This window comes from Drosophila takahashii, chromosome 2L (genome assembly GCF_030179915.1).
Source record: "Drosophila takahashii strain IR98-3 E-12201 chromosome 2L, DtakHiC1v2, whole genome shotgun sequence".
NCBI lineage: Eukaryota > Metazoa > Arthropoda > Insecta > Diptera > Drosophilidae > Drosophila > Drosophila takahashii.
The window spans coordinates 8,106,393-8,127,101 of NC_091678.1; the positions used below are offsets into that span (position 1 = coordinate 8,106,393).

Below are 20,709 nucleotides of genomic sequence, written 5' to 3' on the forward strand. Positions count from 1 at the left end.
TGTACTTTTCAAAAATTGTTTGTATATTTTTACTGATTTTATTTTTAAGTATATTCCCTCAAGTATATATTAATTTACATTTATATAAGAAAAAGTAATTTTTTTATATATATTTAAATATTATAAATTGTTATAAAAACTTGTACTTTTCAGAATTTTTTTTTTTTGTGTACTGTTTTTATTTTTAAGTCTCCTTTATTAATATATATTAATTTACATTTATATATCCAAAAGTAAATTTTGTTCAATATTAGATACTAGTCACAAAACAAATATACCTTTCTAGTTTGCAAATCTAGGGTACCAAAGGTAAATAAAACAGATTCACAACAAATGGTGGCCCCAGCAAGCACTCTCCAAAATAACGCGAATTCCGACGAGGATGAGGGCGTGCGGTCGGCGCCCACTTCCATGCTGGTGCTGGACGCCAAGCGGAAGAGCGCCTTCCTGCCGTACCGCCCCCAATCCACGGTGCTGACCAATTTGCAGCGCGGCAACACGGAGGCCACCTTTTGTCCCGTCGAGGTTTCCCTCTCCTTCCACGAACGCGCCGGCCAGGGCGAGATCACCGAGGAGCAGGTGGCAGCCGAAAAGGCACGTCAGCAGGACATCGACCACAAGGACGGTCATGGATTCACTGCCCTGCATTGGGCATCCTCCTACGGGCAACTGGTTTCCGTGCAGCTGCTCGTCGCTGCGGGCGCTAATGTAAACACCATGGCCCCCGATCTGGTCAGTCCTCTCCTCCTCGCCGCAGCCGGCGGGCATAATGAGATTGTTCGTTTCCTACTGGACCATGGAGCGGATTCGGGTCACATGGACATCGTTGGGAGCACGGCGCTTATGTACGCAGCGGCAGGAAATCATCCGCACACTTGCAACGAACTGCTGGCCAGAGATTTGGATCTGAGTGCCACCAACGAGGACGGGGACACGGCCTACTCGCTGGCCGTGGAGCATGGTGCTCATCTGGCCCAGGCACTCCTGGAGCAGTACATGACCGCCATAATCACGGCGGGAGCGTTTGGTAGTATTTAAATGGGGGGTAGATCTAAGGTGTTTTCTTTCTGTTTTTAATTTTGTTTTAAAAAAAAGCGTATAAAATGGTATAAAAATGTTTTGAGGTACTTTATCTCCACCGGAGATTAATGTTTTCTTAAGGAAAAATGTTTTAAATACCCACATATCCATTTAAAATTAAGAATTTCCTATCTGTTTTTAAATTTGTACTAAAAACAGCCTATAAAATGGTATAAAAACGTTTTGATGTACTTTATCTCCACCGGAGAATTATGTTTTGTTACTTAAATATGTTTTAAGTACCCACATATCTATCTAAAAAATGTATCCATCACAAAAATATTCTTATTTAAAACTCAAACATTTTATTCTTGCTCTTGCGTGTCTGCTGTTCCTTGCTAAGACTGCGTTCCTGTGCCTGCAGTGCGGTTAGTTCCTGTTTGTGGTTCTGCAGCTGCACTTGCAGTCGTTTTTGGAGCTGTGCATCTCCAGAATTCCGGTCCAGCGATTGTTTCACCTTGGCCATGTCCCGCTGCTTTCGTCGGATTTCGTCAGCCACTCGCACTGTTTCCACATTGAGAGTCTTTGTCGAATGCTGCTGTAGTTCGTTGGTCTTGGCCTTCTTGGCCACCTGCTCGCCCTGCTGACTGTTCTCTCCTGGACCAAGAACACTGGCGTTTAGAAAGGTGAAAACATCCGTACGTTGGGTTTCCCGGGCGTAGGCCTTCTCATCCGCTTTCCGCTGACGACGCTGTGCTCGCTTCAGCTTTCTTTCCACGCTGAAGTAGTCCTTGTCCCCGTTGGCTGCCTCGCGCAGCTCCATGCAGGCGTCTAGGGATCGACCCTGGGGAAGAATCTGAGCGCTTACAGGGGTAACAATGCCTCTGCCATCCGAGCCAAGACCCGTGCCATGGATGTAGCCCATTTTAGCCATGAGCTTGGAGCCGATGCCCTGTGGGAATGGTATTTATATGTAATTAAATGGCTGAATTGCTAGGAGATTCTCACTACTTACCCTTGTAAACTCCTCCCAGGCGCCCAGTCGCTCCGTTGGTTTAAAGGTAAACAAACTCAGCTCGACCATGCGGGCTCTCCTAGCCTCCTCCAGCTCATCCAAGTCCGAGTCCGCCTCATCACTGCTCTCGTCGTTCAAGCTGGATTGACTGTCATCGCTGGAGAGCTCGTCATCTTCATCCTGGTCGGTGGTCAGCGGAAAGAGCTCCTCGAACTTGAAGTCACGTTCCCGCTCCTTGTGATCCTGGCCATCTAGGCGCACGCGACAAACCTGCTCTACGAAATTGACACAAAGGACGCGTCCCCGATGCCACAGGCGATCCGGCAGCAGGGCAAACACAGGACGACTGCGGGCCAGTTTATGGAAATCGGGTGGAGTGTACTTTCTAATGGAGCTACCGGGAACCAGGGCGCCATGGGAAAAGCGGCACCTCGCCTCGTCAAAGCGGCATTCGCCCTCGAGGTAATAGGAACAAGGCAGCATCTCTCGATGCGTGGGATTCGTGAAGAGCACCCTTAGACGAGCGTCCAAGACGCCCTCGCTGTTGATGACCACCTCGTCGTCCACGCCGCAAATGAGGGCGTTGTGGTAGCAGGTGCCCCAACTGTGCTCGTGCGGAGCGGAGCACTTCTCGCCCACCATGGCCGTGTACTTGGCCCGCAGATCCGCCAGCTGGCGCTCTTCATCCGCCGCCGTTTGGTTGCTGGAGACCACCGCCTCCTCCAATTCGTTGAGTTCGCTTCTCAGCCGCTGCAGCTCGTCGTCCAGGTGGTCCACCTGCTGAGGTACTTCATCGGTTGTTGGCTGTTCATCTTGTGACTCCCGTGTGAGGGCCAGTAGCTCCTGCAGATTCGTCTTTAGGGCCAAAAGTTCCTGGCGTTGCGGCTCATCCGTGGCATTTTCCAGCGCCTGCTCCACAACGAGCAACTGTTGGGGGGAAAATATTTGTCATAAAGGAAGTTGGAACTAAATTGGATCACCTTTGCTCACTTGTGCTTCGTATTCATCCATAATTAATTTCATTTATTAATTAAAGCATGATGCGGCTTCGAAATTGGTTGTTTTCTGTTCTGCAGATTTTAAAAAAGATGCAAGATGACAGCACAGTGGAGGTCAAGGTTGTAGTACTCTATTTTATTTATTTTTAAAATGAATTCACGCACTAGCTAAATTTTCATGAATTAATATAAGGATGAAGAATTTTTAATATTTAATTGTATAAGATAATACAAATATGAGTGTTAAATATTGTAATGTATTATGAATATTTATAGAGAACCTATAAACCTGACCACCGCTGTACTTGCTGCAAAACATCTGGCAGCACCATCAGCTGTTTCCCTGCGACTTTTGCAACACTGGCTAAATGCCGGTAAACTCGTGTGGCCTCCCAGTTGTTTTGATTTCGCTGTTACATATTATTTATAATTAATTATTATGCAGTTTTCCCTGAACTACACAACGAGGAGCCTGGTTCCCCGGCTGCACCGCTTCACCAGCAAGATTGCCGTGGACGTGGAGCCGACTGTGATCTCTGGCCTGGAGCAGGCCACCCTGAAACCCAGGAAACATCCCGGCGTAGTGAGGCCCAATCATGTGGAGCTGCCCAAGCAGCTAAATGACACCCTGAAGCGCATCGTGGGCGATCATCCCGTTAAGAAACTAATCCACGATGGCCAGCAGCTCAACGCCTACATCAAATCCCGCCATCCGCCGCCTACGCAAGAGGAGATCGAGAACAAGAAACGGATCATCATAGAGGAAGTGAACTCCAAGATGTCCCTGGATCGCCTGGTTACTCTAAACGAGGAGGAGGCGGAGCGCTGGAAGCGCAAGCGGGAGCTGGAGATCAACAAGCGGCTGGGCCAGCGCGTCTACGCCTGGAAGCGGATCGAGTACGGCCCGTATGAGTCCCTGGTCTACGCCATTGCTCGCGGTGCCCAGGAATATGCCGTGATGAAGCGCGTCCTCACGGAGCTCGCCCAGCGGGATGAGCAGTTCCGGCCGCGCAGCTTCTTTGACTTCGGTTCTGGGATCGGCACCGGCATGTGGGTGGCCAGCGAACTCTGGCGTGACCACATCTTCGAGTACTACAACGTGGACAGGTCTCGGGAGATGAACGAGATCTCTGAGCTCATTCTGCGCGATGGCCACGAGAATAAGCAGATGGGCCTGCGCAATGTGTTCTACCGACAGTTCCTGCCCGCCATCGAAACCAATTACGATCTGGTCATCATATCTCACACACTCTTTGAGTTGGTGGACAAGGAGCAGCGAGAGGACGTATTGCGGAATTTGTGGCGCAAGTGCGATGGCTACATGGTCATAGTGGAGGAGGGAACGCGTCGGGGCAGCGAGCTGGTGAACGAGGCCAGGCGATTTTTGTTGGAGCAGGATCAAGAAGGTCACACGGTGGCACCAGTAAGCTTATAAATTAATCCAAAAATTAGTTGGTAGTAAATTGTATTCTTTTTACCTTCAGTGTCCTCACGATGTGCCATGTCCACGCTTTAGAGATCTGGCTGATCGCACGCCCTGCAATTTCCCCGTCTCATTTGCTCCTCTGCGTTTGGGCAGCGACTCCTTGGCGGACCGCCACACCTCCCTCTACAGCTATGCCATCCTGAAGAAGGGTCCCCAAACCGATAGCTCCAGTTCATGGCCTCGGATTGTGCGTCCCACCTTGGTGAGGTCAAAGCATGCCATCTGCCGAGTCTGCACGGAGGAGGGCAATCTCCAAGAGGTTATCTTCACGAAGTCAAAGCATGGAAAGTGAGTTTTACAAACCTGTTGCTTCTTGAAGATCTCTCAAGCAATTGTATCTATAATTTCTATTTGCAGATCTGCCTATTCCTGTGCGAAAGTCAGCCGCTGGGGCGATCGCTTGCCTATGTCGCTAGGACAACCTGAGGTCAATCCCGGCTCCACAGATTCATCCACCGCAGAACAACCTGTCTTGGCGTAGCTTAAGCTGTTAAATCAATAAGTTTTGGCATAAAGTCACGCCCTGAAGCTAATTGATACTAAAAACTGGCATCCAATTAGCCGATTTAATTATGTGCAAACAAATCGTTGCGGGCGGAGCTGAAATTAATTAAATAGTTGCATTTAAATTAAGCATACAATCCAAATGGCAGGGCCGCATGCTCATTGATACTAAATTTTGTCCAACGGCCAACAACACACCCTCACCTAGTTTTTAATGTATGGCAAGACAAAAGGCGGATGCGGCGACTGCGGATGGGTTGGCCCCGCCGTTTTGGATCAGCTTGTTATGTAATGTCACCGGTATATAGGAGTCAACGTCGCCTGGCCAATGGTCAGCGATGTACAGAACGCCCCATTGTTGATGTATAGCCGAGGGAACTACTTTGGTGGCCATAACAGCTTCGTTATTTCTTCAAAGGTATTAATTATAAAAATATTTGCATGTAATATGTTTAAATATAATTTATTAAGATCATTTTGTTATATTTTAAATATTGAAATACACATTTTTACAAATGAAAGTGACTTCAATCTTTCAATTAGTGATAATAGATTTCTCAGCCGAAATGTCTGGACTATATCTCCGTTTTGGGGGCCAATCCCACTTTGGCTGACATTTAGTTATGCGAACTACGAAGTCCTAATGGGAGACGCGCCCTTTTAACGACCGCGGATCATCCCCGCAGCAATTCATCGCTTCTTCAAGTCCTGTGCGGCAAAAAGGGCATAACGTGGTTGGAAAAGGGCAACATGTGGGGCGCGAAAAGTGGCACTCCGATTGGAAAGGGGAGTGGGTGCGGAAGGACTACTTCCTTGTACATAGGGTTTTAGGGATTGGCTTTGGAACAAGGTGTGTTATAGAGCAACGGACCGTGGATACATAACGATGGATTATGAACATAGCAGGCGAAGCACGGTAATATCCTGTGGGACCTTTCTGATTAGGGCTTACACTTTCTTATTAAATTTAATTTACTGCAACTCATTTGATAACTTATGTTCTAAAGTTTTATGGAGTATATAGATCATATAAAAAAGTAAGGTGCTATTCTTTTTTTTGAGACCTCTTAAATCTATTTGTATTATAACCAGGGACCGTAAATAATCATTATTTGAGATTTTTATTTTAAAAGGCATACTGAGGTTTTTACAAGTTTTAATCAACAATTCAACTGGTTTTTATGCACTTTATAGACATGAACAAATAACAGTTAATTTGCTTTCCAGATTTGTTGAAATGCATATACTTTGTGGACAAGAGTAAAAAGAACGTTATTTTTGACGTTTAAAACAAAATATCACAGTAGCCTTTTAAAATAAAAATCTCAAATAATGATTATTTACGGTCCCTGATTATAACTTCTGAGATTATGATATTATAAGCATTTCTCCAGAAGTGTTTAAAGCGTTGAATAAAACATATCCGACAGGTTTGAAAATCTGAAATAAAATAAATATTATTTTTAGAATTCATTAATTAAAAGGACATACTTTTTTTTTGTATTAACTGTGCTTTAAGCTGGTGATATATAAACTCAGCCCTTCTTTTTCAATTATTCTTGACTCTTTCTGAATTAGAATAAAATGGACATACCCTTTATACTTTAAGCTAGTGATATATAAACTAATCCCTCCTTTTTCAATTATTCTTCATATTTTTGGTCTTTAAAACTGGGTTATCAGTTATCACTATGCTTTTGGGACCCAAATTTAATTAGGAAATGCATTTGCCAAGTCATTAACCCATTTATAGGTGCGTATAAATGGCAGGATATACATATGACAGGATCCGGCGAAGACTCTATGTGCCGGGCAAAGTCCAAGCCCAGTTTCTGGGCGAGCACACGTCATGGCGACCCTGGGCATCTCCATTGCCAGTTCCATCTGGGCTCTATGTAATCACTCCGGCTGATACTAGGTGGGGTCTTTTAACGCCGGTCGCTCGTTAAAAAGGCGCGTTCGCCGATGGTGTCAGCTGTCGCTCCGCTTCCATTTGGCTATTTGTATTAGTAAGGTGCGTCCCACGACAACAACAAATAATGGTGGCGTTTAGAAAGCATGCGCCGCTGTTGCAAGTAAACCTAGTGGATAGTGTATAGTGGATAGTGGCTAGTGACCCACCCACCCATTCAGCCAGTCAGTCTGACAATCCAGTCAGCCAACCCCAACCGAGGCACTCAGCCAACCAGGCAGCCCGGCATTGTCAGCGCTTCCTTTTGTTCGGGGGTCTCTGGGTTCTAACACGCTTTTACATAGCTAAATATCTAAATAGTTAGATAGATAGATGGGTCGCCCGGGTCCGGGTTGATCACAAGTGGCTACCTACAAACTGGCGCTGGCTTCTGGCCATCAGTTCCAATCCGAGCGTGGCCAGGAAAAGTTGCGGTCGCGGTTCCAGTGTTCTACTTATAGAGATCCAGTGATGATGTGACTTGGTGATTCATTTATCCTGACTGAACCTAACTTTAATTAAGCGGCATATTTCATTCGCGCCTGTATCTTGCTGAACCGTTACCACTTTGGCCTTCGATCCGGTTGAGCAAAATTTCAGGTGTGTGAGAAATTTGTTAAGCATGCATCGAGGGATTTAAATTATATACAAATTTTATGGAGGAATCTTTATTCGGTAAGTGTTCAGATGGACCTCACATTGTTCTTACAGAAGTCGAGGAATCCAAAGATAATAATGTTGGTACTGAAAGAATCCCAGTTTATTTTAGGATACAGCATTTATTTAAGAAAATCTTAAAAATAGGAAGCTTTTAAGAAGGGCTTTATAAGAGTTTAATTTATAATGGAGTTGTAGGATAACTTTGAAACCTTAAATGGTTGCAATCTAAAACTTATGATCAGAAGCTAAGCGAGATTGTTTAAAAAACTCTTTAAATTTATGTTTAGTCACTCATTTTTATAGCAGGTACCTATCACAATATTCGCTGTTAAAAATTTTAGAAATCACTGATAAGAACAGGAGAAGTAACTTAAGGAATAATTTGTGAAATCTTCAAATAATAAAAAATAATAATGTGTATTGGACCCAATGTAGTTTTTACATTACTAAAAAAGCTCAAAAGTTTAATCAATTATCGAGACAACTATATAATTTGTATACAAATTACTAAAGATTACTAAAAGATTGCCCTCACAAAATTAATAAATAGTCGAAGAATCACGCCATTAGTCATAACAATTAAATTAAAAATCATCAAAACTGTGGAAATAAACCACTTCCGACGGCCTGAGATTTTGTCAAAGATCATTATTCATCGCTACAAGGCACACGCGTTAACCACGCGTTATCAGTTTTGGTTAGCTCTCGGGCGCTACAAAGATTTATGGCACCAAAACTGGAAATATCGCCCACCATATTATGAGTTTTAAAGAAGCCCCGACAATTTGGACTTTGGCTGCTTAGAATACATTCTTGTGTACAAGTTATAATAGCTACGAATACATGGGCAGTGGGTGATAAGTCAAATTGTATAGAAATCCTCAGAACTTTATCGGATTTGGGGTGCAATGATACCAGCAAAGATTAGCTAGAACAAGAAAACTAAGCGATCGCCTTGATTTATTCGCAGGAGTGATGAGTGATCCCATGCGTCTTATTTACGATTTCCTATAGCCTTTATATGGCGCAAACGATCGTAAATTGTAATCTTATCGTTCCCTTGGTGTTCGCCGGCGTGCAGATTGTACTTGTAGTCAATATTTAAACTTATCACACACTTATGTAAATTGTTATTTATAGTATTGGATCGAACTTCTCCAGTCATCGGGTATTTGCCACTTAATTAATCCCCGGAACCAGCTTAGACCGAAGTTCAAGCCCAACCAGCTGCCGATCACCAGTGGCACTTGATAAAGCCGTGACGTTTTGTAAGTTTGTACACTTTGCTCTGTTCTCCATTATTAGCTTGGGAACATTCAGCACTTACAATATCAATCGGCTTTTGTTTAGCTCGACTCGAAAACGGTCAAAGTCCGCCGGAGGATTGAATCATAGAGTCGGTTCGGGGCTCGTTTGATGGGGCAATTAATACGATAATAACTAAATAAGCACTTATCAATGAAGTTTAGTAACCGGGGGAACGAGAAGTGGGACAAAGTCGTGAGGAATGTACAGAATCTGAATAAATAGAAAGTGAAAACACAATGATTATATCCGAATTCATGGTGAATCGGTTTAAAAAGGCTATCGGGTAGTAAAACAATAATAGTTATTTGAAAGTACAGATAAATTTAAGCGAAGTATTAAAAATAAAGTTAAAGATTTTCTATTATAAATAAACTTTTATAAATATTTTTTTTGGTAATCGAATTCTATTGATTTAATTAGTTATTTATTTTATATTATTTATTTTTAAAGTATTTTTGGCATTTGTTTTACCTATACTATTTGTTTTACTATAATCCCATTCTTACTATAAAATCAAATTTAATTTAAAATCATCAGAAAATTAAAAGAGTTCCGATAACCTTGCTCCGAGAATTTTAATTAACCGCAGGGACCAATGATCGGCGGACAAGGAAGCTAATCGGTGAAGTAACTCTGATTCACGGGCGAGCACAAAGAGCCTTAATAAGTAGAGTCGGCGCATTGCGAATATATAGGCATTGTAAACTGGCCCGATAATGCTGTCCGTGGATAGAGCTCGCTATTGTTCCACTGTATAATTCACGTTGCCATTGGCACAGAATAAAGCCCAAATGAAGAAAGCGACGGCGACGCGGGAATGTTTATTACGTATTACGTATACGACAATTATGGAGTGTCGAAGAAATTCGATATGTGGACTTGTGACCCGAGCACGATCCGTTGTCAACCGGGGCAATCGGGCCGAGAGATCGTGTTGCCAAAAACCCAAGCCCAAACACAAACCCAAAACTCAATCAGCTGCCGCAGGTGAGTATCTGTGTGCGCTGCAGGTGCGCCGGTGTGCGTGAGCGGTTCTTATCAGCGAAGGAAAACGACAATATAACAACGCCAAAACACTAATAACCAATGCGAAATATACGCCAGCAGAGAGACAGCCGAACGATCATCGGAGCAGTGCTGAAAATTCAGCTATTTTTAAAAGAAAAAAAATTTTTTTTTAATCTTTCTTAATTCTTTAAAGATTTTGAACCAAGATACAGAACAAGGAAAAGGATACAATTGTACATAATAACATAAGTTCCTTAGACTGATCTACTACTGCAATTAGTTAAATTTTTAATTTTCTTATATTTTAGCTAAACGAAAGTAGTGTGTCAAATCAAAAGTAGTGTTTCAAATCAAACTTTTGGAATAAAAATTATGATTTATAAAATTCTTAGTATTTTAATCTTTACTGACAATCTTTAATAAATAAATAACAAATAATGAAAACTAGACTTTACTGCTGTAAAAACAGTATTATTAGTGACAATTTCTTTTAAATAAAAACCTAATTAAAGTATTGCTGAATGGCTATAACTGTCAGAATGTGTAATATTTTATTACTACATCCAAAGCTTTCAATTTGAAAATAATCTCATGTTCTAAACAGGTTTGTAATGGTTTGTCTATGCAATAGCATTTATAAGATATGTAAAAAACTTCGAAAGTTATTTCCAGCTAGAGATTGAAAACCTGCCACCACTGAGCGCCTTCGATAAAGCCTGCGTTCAACACACACCCACATCCACTGGGGCGCTGAGATACAACACACAACACACACCAGCTGAGACGGCCGATCGTGTTCTTTGTGGCCAGTGAGTCGTCAGCTGGGCCGACGAAGCGACTCTCCGACTTCTGGGGGAACGGGAACGGGAACTGCTACTGCCATATAGCCATTCAGCATTATAGCACAGCTAGCTGGGATCACTGTTTGTTTACTGACCGCCAGTCGCGCACGTCGCTTCGAAGACGCTTGTTACTCGGTTGTGCGGATCGCGAATTTAGTCGCTGGAAAGTAGTTCTCCTTGTGATCCCTACCAAAGTGTGATAGTCCTGACTCTTGAAAGGGTAAGGACTCCCCTGAGTGAAGGATGCAATCAAGTGGAAAGGATAAAGGATAATTGAAGAATAATAATAAATACAACATTTTAAAAAACACTATTTGAGATTATAATTCTTAAATAAAAACTCTACAATTTGTGATTAAAAAAGTTTTATGTAAACTAAAGACTGGTTTAAAAAAATCTGAGTGAAAAAATAAAACCCAATATTTTTGAGTTATTTAGGAGTTTATAACACAAATAAAATAAAAACTAAAAACAGTTTTTGAAAAATAAATAAAATAAATGTTTACAAAAATTGTGGGGGCTACAATTTGGTAATTTTATTAAATAAAGAAAATAAAAAAATAAAATTTTTGAAAATTATATCGATTTAATGATTAGTAAGGCAGACGCAGTAAAATGAATAGACGTTTGTGAAGAACGAAATTTATTGGCCAACACCTTATCAGTGAATTTAGATATAAACGCCCGTCTTTGTTAACAAATGAGCAAACGCATAAAACCGATTCGAACCGCATAAAGGCAAGTGTTAAATGAATAAATGATTCATCTACCATGGAATAGATACAAGTGATGTGCGACTCTTGGCGTCTGTAGACCTGATAACTTCTGGGTCACTTCCGTTGAGACGACCCCCACCTGTAGAATTGCCTAATCCGCTTTTTGCAGTCTGTGAAGTAATTTAAATCGATTAGGTGACACTAAGTGCTGTCACAGAATGTGCGGCAATCGCATTCGAAATCAATACGACAATAAGCTGGTTCCCAAGATGGGAGGCGGGCGTCGTTTTCTGAATTATCACATTATCAGAGTACAAACACGAATCTGTTCCCAGCGATCGGGATGGCGTTGCTCCCGTTTCTCCCCCGATCGAACAGCTGCTGTTTTCGCCTCCATCTCCATCTCCTCCAGCTGCACTGCAGAAAATCAGACGTAGAAGGGGATCCGTGAACCGGTTTGCTCGGCCAGCGATGCGAGAGGTATACACAAGGTATACAAAATACAAAACAATGTTTCAGGGCAGCAGCAGCATCAGCACATAAGTGCCGAATCATAAAGGCCGATCCGAGTCCCCGAAAGTCGCAGGCAAACACGAAATCTAGAGCCCAGTTCGAAACAAAGGAATCCAAGAAAAAAAACAGCTAGTCCGGCAAAACGTGACCATAGAGCTCTGGTATCAATCAATATTGAGATACAGGCCCATCAACGTCACTCTCCCCTAGGGCCGCTCCCTTCGTAACCCCGATCCCCGCGGGAATCCGGGGCATTGACATAGGTAATTGTGGGTTCTCAGCCCTGATAACCGATTTGAGTGCAGGGTTCAAGTGCAGTTCTCATTAGCGAAGCCCCTACCTTTCCCAACTATCGGAAATGTCCCGATTGGAAGTGCCCAGTCAGGGAATTTGCCCAGATCGCGATAAGAACTGTCTATATTATATAGTAAATCGTCACAGCTACGACAACAAATGCATTTGATCTTTTATGTATTTAAATGGAACTGCAGTTGATCATTAAGATTCGAAATACCTATGGTAAATTCGAAAGAAAGATTTATTTCTTCCATCAAATGTTATATGTAATTAAAGAAATATAGAATCTCGCTTTCGTAATCTTTAACCAACCCATCTTTATAGCTAGAGCTTCGTCACAACGGCTATTCCATTTGTTGTTGATTCTCCGCCTGGGATGGGGACAATGCTTTTGTTTTGATCAGTTCGGATCGGATCGGATTGGATCGGCGGATCAATAGCAGATGCGCATACGACAACACATCCACGATTGCCATTTCATTTCCACTCAATTGTGCCGTTTTATTGTTTGCCCGCCGCCTCCGCCTCAACGGCTGTACCTTGATCTTTTCGCAAATCTGTGCATTAAATGTACTCGCATTTAATTGTCTCTTGCGGCAGTGCGAAATGTGGAGTAAAGTAAACTGCGTGCTACATTTCGCTTATGTAAACTCGCATTTAATTGGGACGGCTGCAGATAATTGAAATGTTTCATCGTTTCATCACCACCCATCCAAATTGACAGCTCTTCGAGCAATCGGTAGAATCACTAGGGATTAGTTGCTTTTCCCCTGTCACTTTTAGGGCTCTGCTATAAAAATAGACAATCTAAGCCTGCGATCGGGCAAAACCAATCCGAATGATGAGGTTACTATAGATGACAAAGGTTGATCGATCTGTCAGCTTTCGATCAAAGTGCGATTTGAGCTGCATTGGAACCCGTTTTAATGGCCTAAGCTAAACATTTTATATTGATCAGCAACAGGTTGCACACAAGACTCACAGCTTTAGTCACGCACCTTGCATAATCCACCGAATCCATCAATCCGAAAAGAAACATCCAGGGAACCATCTTTCACTTTCAAACGGTTAATTATTTTATCTTTTATTATTGGAATAACTGAGATACCTTTCTACTAAACATTAAATCGATCTAGTGAATAGATAAACAAGTCTCCTAAGTGTTTAACCTGTTCAATAACAAATTGATAGATGGGTTTATATTGTAATGAAATGCGGCTTTTAACTTAGTAATTTTACAAAGTATATGTATCTTTTTTATAAGCTTATTAGAAAATGGTATAATGATTAAATAAATTAACTAATAGCTACACCCAAAAAAAATCGATATGAAACGTAGATCGATTAACATTATTTAAGATCAATTTTAATTTGATATGTGGCCAGGTAAAATTGACCTGGTCGAAAAGGGTATTTCATGTAAAAACGATATGGGTTTCGATCGATTTTACGGGAGCATGCTTTAAAAAACCGTGAACTATTGGCTAATTTATTTGGTTCCTCCTTTCAGTCGATAGTTTACCCCTAGAGTCCTAGAATGGCGACATCGCGGGAGCAGTTCTTGTTCGGCAGCGACAACGGAGTTGCCGGTCTCGGTCTGGGCATCGAGATCGGGGAGGTGACCTCGAGTCGCGTCTACAACACCACCACAGTGCCAATGGCAAATTCCGGAGGCTGGCGAAATGCCCAGTCGAGTGTCACGCCCCCACCCATTCCCACTCCGCCCCAGGTGACCTATAGCAATGGTTCCTCCGCCAGCAAACAGCCGCCATTGGAGCCCGTGGAGGAGGAGGAGGTCCACTTCGATACCGATGCCCTGAACAACCTGCCAGCCCGCGAACCCGTGGATATGGAGTTCAAGGAGCTGTCCCTCACCGTGAAATTGGGCTTTAACCGAGGTGAGCTACCAAAAGCACAAGGAAGGCGTCATTTACGATCCACCTTGATCGCCTGATCTAAGATATGGCTCGATAAGATTGCCAGTGGAAAACTTAAAATTAGCTAGGAGCTATGACCATATTCGCTTAATATGTGTTTTACGATCTGCGGCTACTCTTTGAGGAGAATTCTCAGGAACCGAACTTATAGAGCTAATATCCTATAGATACGATCAACAATCCATATAGTATTTCGAAATATAACGTTAAAAACCAGTTTTATTTATGAATTAAAACAAGTTCAGATGCATAGCTTTCAATTGACTTATATAAATGAGTGTGCTTTAGGTAAATTATAAATATACATAGATGTTTGTTCCTCAAGGTTATTGCTTTCGGCAATGCTTCACATACCAATCAGCCATAAACACTTGCTTGCTAGTTCTTTTACCAACTTGGCTTTCCATTGATTAGATAAGCCCCGATCGTTCCGATCACACCCCCTTCCCGGTTGTATATATTCCGGCGGTTGTATATATTCATGGCCAGTTAGTCATTCATAAATTCCCTTTCAGCAGGGTCTGCATAATATAAAGAAATTACTTCTTCAGGGGAAAATGTATAGAGTATTTGCGATTCGATGTTATGCTTTTAGACAGGGCTTACCTGCTAATTTCAAAGTTCAGAAGGAAGCGAACAGCAATTGATATCGACATTGGTTTTGCCCCTGGTAACTTGATTAGGAATCAGGTTGATGACCATACCATTTTACGCCCCGTGGCGGTAATTATACTAAAATAAAGATAATATGTGTGGTCAACTCTTTAATAGATTGATATCATGCCATCGTTATCAGAATGTTTAAAGGGAAACAAAGGTCGTTTTATTTAAATGTATCTCAAATCTTCCTTTTGAAGTAGATTTCATGCACAATCTATAAGTGGTTTAAGTACTAATAAGATAAGCACAATGAGCGGATATCTATTTAAATCTATAAAAATTGAAACAAATTGAAATTAGATAATCAAACTTAACTATCTTTCCAGTAGCAACGTATAATAGTTTATTTACAACTAATTTTTTTATCAAAAATTAGGTTTACTTACTCATAAATATATTCAAAAGTTTTCCATTCAGCTTTATCTAAATATTTTTCCGACTTTTGTATTTAAAAGGTTATTCACTCAAGCACATTATGTTCTGTAAAAATTATATTTTAATGGGCTGCAATATAAGGGTTACTTTTTTATAGAGTCGCTACTTACTAGCCGTTTAATTAAGCAAAGAAATCATCGTTCAATGCACGTGTAGATACGGATACATTGGTTCCCTGAACCTTGATACCAACGACCGTATAAAAATATTACGACAGCGTAATATCTACTTAAGTGTTTATGATCGTTTATGATAGCGTTAAGTAATTTCGCAATTTTTTAGGATCTAAGGAAATCTTGCACAATGTATGCGGAAAGTTCCCCGGCAGCCAGCTCATTGCCATTATGGGCCCTTCGGGTGCGGGAAAATCCACTTTGCTGGATGCCCTTTCCGGTTTCAAGACCACAGGAGTGGATGGCTCCATCCTGCTCAACGGTCGACGACGTGATTTGCGTAAGTATATCGTAGAATTTAATTTGGAAATATATTATCAGTTGATTTTTAATGGTAATCACTCCTCATACAGCCTCCTTCCGCCGCATGTCCTGCTATATCACGCAGGACGATCGCCTGCAGCCTCTGCTGACAGTGAACGAGAATATGCATATAGCCGCCGATCTTAAGCTGGGTCAGACCGTCAGTTACGAAGAGAAGGAGAGCAGGGTGAGTCAGGAGGAGATCTTAAATTTTCAGTCATTGCCATAAATCAAAAACTCCCTACTTAGATCGAGGATATCCTGCTGCTGCTGGGTCTCTACGATCACGATCAGACCCTCACAATGCGACTGTCCGGTGGTCAGAAGAAGAGGCTATCCATTGCCATGGAGTTGATCAATAATCCCACTGTGATGTTCCTGGACGAGCCCACAACGTAAGATCAATCATCTAAATTTTCCACATAGATAAGGGAACATTTCATATTTTCTTTTCCAGCGGCTTGGACAGCAGCTCGTGCACAAAGGTCCTGGAGCTGCTCAAGAAATTGACTGGCCAGGGTCGCACCATTATCTGCACCATCCATCAGCCCACTGCCAAGTTGTTCCAGATCTTCGATCAGGTCTACGTCCTGTCGGCCGGAAACTGCGTCTACCAGGGCAGCACCCAGAAACTAGTGCCATTTCTGCAGTCGGTGGACCTGCCCTGTCCCATGTACCACAATCCAGCGGATTACAGTAAGTTTAGATAGATATAACCTCTTAAAAAAGTTACTAATGAGATCCTAAATATTCCAGTTATCGAGCTGGCCTGCGGAGAATATGGCTACGACAAGGTGGACACCCTTAAGGTGGCCACCGAGAACGGAAGCTGCCTTACTTGGTTCGACAATCCCAAGGCGGTTCTGCGTTCCGAGGTTCTGATGCGAAAGTATCCCATACCAAAGAAAACCAAGAGCCGTTCTCTGGAGGACACCAGCTTCTCGAACCAGTGCTCGGTGCTTCTGCGACGGGGTTACATCAAAGCGAAACGAGACACAACCATGACGCACTTGAGGATCGCGGTAAACATTGCGGTGGCCGCTCTGTTCGGCGCCATGTACGATCACACGGGACGCGAGGGATCTCGAGTTCTGGACAACTACAACTTGCTGTTTGCCATACTGATGCACCATTCCATGACCACCATGATGTTGACTGTTCTGACTTGTAAGTTTACAAGGGTTTTTATTGGTTATGAAGATTTAATCATTGGATTTACTTTTAAACAGTCCCCATGGATATTTCTATTACGATCAAGGAGCATTTCAACCGCTGGTACTCACTTAAAGCTTATTACACTGCCATGACTCTTGTAGATTTGCCTATATCAGTGAGTATCCTTCTGTAAATTCCCCTGGAGATCCATAGCCAATTTGAGTTTTTCCTTTAAAGATCATAAGTTGCTTCCTCTTCACGGTAATCGTTTACTTATGGAGTTATCAGCCCATGGAGTGGGTCCGCTTTTGGATGTTCTTCGTTATAAGTTTACTGACCGTCTTCGTGGGGCATAGCTTTGGTTTGATGATTGGTGCCTGGTTCGATGTCGTTAACGGCACTTTCCTCGCTCCCGTGTTGACCATTCCCATGATGATGTTCGCCGGCTTTGGAGTCACCCTCCGGGATCTGCCCAGCTACCTAAGATGGGGCAGTCACATATCATACTTAAGATATGGTTTAGAGGGCTTCATATCCGCCATATATGGTCTGGATCGAGGTGTCCTCGCCTGCGAGGAGGCGCCTTACTGCCATTACAGGTAGATATTTTCCAGTAGTTTCGATCTCCCATATGGTCTAGTGGCTAGGATATCTGGCTTTCACCCAAAAAAAAAGTAGTTTCGATTTTCAACATTTTTAACCATGGTGTTTCACAGGTATCCAAAGAAATTCCTAGAGGAAATCACCATGAGAGGTGATCAGTTCTGGAACGACGTCATCGCGCTGGGTGCCATGATTCTTATTTTCCGACTGGTTTCCTACGTTGTGCTCAAGGCCAAGATCAAGTCGATCCGATAGGGCCGCTGGGGGAACCCACACACACCTTTAGCCCATTCCTTGTATTATACATTAATTGTTGAACATTATGTTTAGTGCTATTAATATTTAAAAAATATGTACAAGTACATAAAACACTGTTAAATAAAGCTACGATTTGTAACTAGCCTATATCACAAAGTTTAGTTGCTCAGGCCTTGGGCAACCTCGGTTTCTACTTGTTTATCTGCTGGTGGTTTAAGGAGCTGATGCAGTTCACTAGCATTTGTAGCCATTTCTGTGGAGTTGAGCTGAAATCAGATTTTCTGTTAAATAAGGTTTATATTCTCAAAGGTTCTTAAAGTACTTACAACGACTACTTTTTGGCCAAGCGATTCCAACAGCCTCTTCTTCAGGCGCATCAAAGAAGTGGGTTTCTTGCTGAACCTGAGAGTTTGTTCCGCGGTGAGTAGTTCTACAAAGTACACACTCTCCTGGTTGCCCATTGTCTGCACTCGCAAGCTTGGCAGATTGATTCCAACGATGGGACACACCAAATCCACGCCCTCCACATCGGCATCCTCACTTAACTCCTGGGCATATTTTGTCAAGTCAGGGCGATCCCTCAGCAAATAAGTTGGTGCACGATCGAACTCTTTGAAGGCCTGTTCTGTTTTAAGTTTCCCAATTGACGGCTGCTCGATGGCCACAGCAGATCGCAGGACATTCAAGCGACTATCCACCTTGGGCTGGGCTCGCTGGCGTCGTTGGGCAGCTTTCAGTTCCTCGGCTGCATTAATCAGATCCTTTGAGTAGTGTCCCAAGGTGCAAAGAGAGAGGCAGGTGTCAACAAGGTTGTCCTGGAAGTAGTCGTACTCCCCGTGATCCAATTTGCGAAGGGCAGCCAGCTCGAGTTGACGGACTTGCTGTGGAGATAGTTCACAATTCAATTGGGCGCTGGCCCACAGGAATGTGGCCAAGTCCTTGGCGCGCAGGTCTCCAGGTTTTAACAGGGTCATCAATCGATCTACAACGATGTTTAAGCACTCCTTCTTATCCCAGAGCTGTTCGGCAAAGAAGGCGAAGATGTGGGCCAATCCGCGGGGCTCAATTAGGGCTAACTTCACGGGATCCAGGCAGATATCCTGCAGATGCTGACACACACGCTCGTCCTTAACCCGCTGCAACCGCAAGGCCTTCACAAAGGACACCAACAGGGCGTCATTTCCATTGGTAAGTTGTAAATTTAATACAGCATTAATCAGGCAGGATTCATAGGCACCTCTTGCCTCGCCCGTAATTAAAGTGGAGGTTTTGTAGGCCGCATTGCTGATCACAGCGAGATCCAGTTCACTCAAGGCGGGCAAATGGTTGGCTAGCTGCTCCTCGAGGAGCCGCTGGAAGTCATCAGACGCCTTGGCCTGCTTCTTCTGCAGCCCCAGGTAGAAGCACACCTGGACGAAGCGCTCCTTGTTGTCCCGGAAGTCCTCCAAAACCAAACGCTGCATGGCCGCCTGATAGAAGTCCGTCCGCTTCAACCAGCCGGGAATGAGGAACAGAAAGGAGTAGAGCGTCTCCAGAACGGTACTGGTGTCCATCTTGGCCAGCTGCTTGGCCGCATGGTCATCCAATCCGTTTATGGCGGCCACATACATGGGCACGGTGGCATTGGAGCGATAACTGGAGGCCTGGATGATCAGGGCTGGCAGCTGGGCGGGATCCGTCTTCTGCACGGTCCGCTGGAAGTACCGGTCGTCCGTGATGGGAAAGAAGTCGGCGTACCGCACCGTCGTCTTGGGCAGCACGTGCTCCCGATCCCTGTGCCGCTCCAGCGCAATGTGCTTGGCGAAGCGGGTGATCAGGGTGCCGGTCTCCTCGGCGGTGGTTCGCAACACATCCCTGGGCGTGAAGGAGGCGTAGCCTCTGAGGGGACTGGTCACCCCGGCGAAGCGGCGGAGCAGGGCGTACATCTCGGATGCACTGGTTCGGAATTTATGTAATGAATTTACAAAACAACGTGCACATCCAAACCGCAAAACATACGTTAGAGCTGCGCTCGTTTTCCAACACTGCCAAATTTCCCTTTTAAATATCCCAAGTAGCTGAAAGGGAAATTATTTTGTAAATTATTTTTGGGTATTTTCAAATTCATAAACTCTTGAAAATTCAAAAGAAACCATGAGAGAAATAGACAAATTTTCTTGATACATATTTAATTAAAATAAAATTGTCGGAAAAAAGCCGAATCAGCATCTCTTTTGGCGAGTTTTTAACACTGGTCAGACACCTGTTTCGGCAAATTAGTAGCCATAACATGAAGAAAGCTGCTGGATTTGTTATTTTTCGACGTATGTGCGGGGAAATACAATACCTCCTGCTGAAGGCCTCCTACGGCTCCTTCCACTGGAGTTCGCCCAAGGGTCACGTGGATCCCGGCGAGGACGACTACACCACAGCTCTGCGGGAAACTAAAGAGGAAGCCGGGCAAGTGCTCCACCATACTCCAACCATAACATCCTTAATATCTGAATTGCACCCACAGCTACGACGAGAAGGATCTGATTATCTTCAAGGACACGCCGCTGACACTCAACTACGTGGTGCAGGGGAAGCCCAAGATTGTGATCTACTGGCTGGCGGAGTTGCGGAATCCCTGCCAGGAACCCGTTCTCTCCGAGGAGCACACCGCCCTCAAGTGGCTTCCCCGGGACGCGGCCAAGGAATGCGTGGGCTTCAAGGACAACCAAGACATGATAGACAGGTTCCACCAAATGATTTTAGATCAAAACAAACCGGAATAGATTGTAAACAAATAAACGCAGCGTTGTAGCGTTTCGCAACACTAAAATGTAAATAAATACCGCAAAAAATACCAAAGCAAATAGCCGTGAAAATACCAAAATTATGTCAGC

At 43.5% G+C, this 20,709-nt stretch overlaps 6 protein-coding genes across 6 annotated transcripts; 4 read left to right on the forward strand and 2 right to left on the reverse strand.

Annotated features, from left to right (window-relative positions):
- The first annotated feature begins 291 nt into the window (after positions 1–291).
- Positions 292–1,338, forward strand: LOC108063161 (DNA-binding protein RFXANK). The gene has a single exon (XM_017150155.3). It carries the CDS (start codon positions 334–336, stop codon positions 1,036–1,038), a length of 705 nt encoding a protein of 234 aa, XP_017005644.1. The 5' UTR covers positions 292–333; the 3' UTR covers positions 1,039–1,338.
- A 16-nt stretch (positions 1,339–1,354) lies between these two features.
- LOC108063152 (zinc finger CCCH-type with G patch domain-containing protein) lies at positions 1,355–3,178 on the reverse strand. The gene is made up of 3 exons (XM_017150141.3): positions 3,026–3,178; positions 2,036–2,962; positions 1,355–1,972 (listed from the first exon to the last, which is right to left on the reverse strand). The coding sequence occupies exons 1-3, from the start codon at positions 3,056–3,058 to the stop codon at positions 1,370–1,372; spliced, it is 1,563 nt and encodes a 520-aa protein (XP_017005630.2). The 5' UTR covers positions 3,059–3,178; the 3' UTR covers positions 1,355–1,369.
- A 199-nt stretch (positions 3,179–3,377) lies between these two features.
- LOC108063263 (ribosome assembly protein METTL17, mitochondrial) lies at positions 3,378–5,546 on the forward strand. The gene is made up of 3 exons (XM_017150308.3): positions 3,378–4,456; positions 4,518–4,807; positions 4,877–5,546. Exons 1-3 carry the CDS (start codon positions 3,473–3,475, stop codon positions 4,998–5,000), a joined length of 1,398 nt encoding a protein of 465 aa, XP_017005797.2. The 5' UTR covers positions 3,378–3,472; the 3' UTR covers positions 5,001–5,546.
- A 5,212-nt stretch (positions 5,547–10,758) lies between these two features.
- Positions 10,759–17,998, forward strand: LOC108063215 (ATP-binding cassette sub-family G member 4). Its single transcript, XM_017150245.2, has 10 exons — positions 10,759–11,012; positions 13,829–14,216; positions 15,633–15,803; positions 15,877–16,013; positions 16,076–16,221; positions 16,284–16,522; positions 16,583–16,993; positions 17,056–17,156; positions 17,219–17,580; positions 17,698–17,998. The coding sequence occupies exons 2-10, from the start codon at positions 13,856–13,858 to the stop codon at positions 17,837–17,839; spliced, it is 2,070 nt and encodes a 689-aa protein (XP_017005734.2). The 5' UTR covers positions 10,759–11,012; positions 13,829–13,855; the 3' UTR covers positions 17,840–17,998.
- LOC108063217 (uncharacterized) lies at positions 17,908–19,879 on the reverse strand. Its single transcript, XM_017150246.3, has 2 exons — positions 18,169–19,879; positions 17,908–18,108 (listed from the first exon to the last, which is right to left on the reverse strand). Exons 1-2 carry the CDS (start codon positions 19,765–19,767, stop codon positions 18,001–18,003), a joined length of 1,707 nt encoding a protein of 568 aa, XP_017005735.2. The 5' UTR covers positions 19,768–19,879; the 3' UTR covers positions 17,908–18,000.
- Positions 19,880–20,065: 186 nt separating this feature from the next.
- Datp (purine phosphoribosyltransferase family protein Apf) lies at positions 20,066–20,679 on the forward strand. The gene is made up of 2 exons (XM_017150260.3): positions 20,066–20,281; positions 20,340–20,679. Exons 1-2 carry the CDS (start codon positions 20,112–20,114, stop codon positions 20,596–20,598), a joined length of 429 nt encoding a protein of 142 aa, XP_017005749.2. The 5' UTR covers positions 20,066–20,111; the 3' UTR covers positions 20,599–20,679.
- Positions 20,680–20,709: the final 30 nt, after the last annotated feature.

Bases quoted from the DNA above. Each gene is read 5' to 3' on its own strand.
- LOC108063161 (XM_017150155.3), top strand. From the start codon at position 334: ATGGTGGCCCCAGCAAGCACTCTCCAAAATAACGCGAATTCCGACGAG.
- LOC108063152 (XM_017150141.3), bottom strand. From the start codon at position 3,058: ATGAAATTAATTATGGATGAATACGAAGCACAA. The intron at 2,963-3,025 runs GTGAGCAAAGGT...TCCCCCCAACAG, and splicing joins TGGATGAATACGAAGCACAA to TTGCTCGTTGTGGAGCAGGC. The intron at 1,973-2,035 runs GTAAGTAGTGAG...CCATTCCCACAG, and splicing joins CCTGGGAGGAGTTTACAAGG to GGCATCGGCTCCAAGCTCAT.
- LOC108063263 (XM_017150308.3), top strand. From the start codon at position 3,473: ATGCAGTTTTCCCTGAACTACACAACGAGGAGCCTGGTTCCCCGGCTG. The intron at 4,457-4,517 runs GTAAGCTTATAA...TTTTACCTTCAG, and splicing joins AAGGTCACACGGTGGCACCA to TGTCCTCACGATGTGCCATG. The intron at 4,808-4,876 runs GTGAGTTTTACA...TTCTATTTGCAG, and splicing joins ACGAAGTCAAAGCATGGAAA to ATCTGCCTATTCCTGTGCGA.
- LOC108063215 (XM_017150245.2), top strand. From the start codon at position 13,856: ATGGCGACATCGCGGGAGCAGTTCTTGTTCGGCAGCGACAACGGAGTT. The intron at 14,217-15,632 runs GTGAGCTACCAA...GCAATTTTTTAG, and splicing joins GAAATTGGGCTTTAACCGAG to GATCTAAGGAAATCTTGCAC. The intron at 17,581-17,697 runs GTAGATATTTTC...GGTGTTTCACAG, and splicing joins GCGCCTTACTGCCATTACAG to GTATCCAAAGAAATTCCTAG.
- LOC108063217 (XM_017150246.3), bottom strand. From the start codon at position 19,767: ATGTACGCCCTGCTCCGCCGCTTCGCCGGGGTGACCAGTCCCCTCAGA. The intron at 18,109-18,168 runs GTAAGTACTTTA...ATCTGATTTCAG, and splicing joins TTGGCCAAAAAGTAGTCGTT to CTCAACTCCACAGAAATGGC.
- Datp (XM_017150260.3), top strand. From the start codon at position 20,112: ATGAAGAAAGCTGCTGGATTTGTTATTTTTCGACGTATGTGCGGGGAA. The intron at 20,282-20,339 runs GCAAGTGCTCCA...TTGCACCCACAG, and splicing joins GAAACTAAAGAGGAAGCCGG to CTACGACGAGAAGGATCTGA.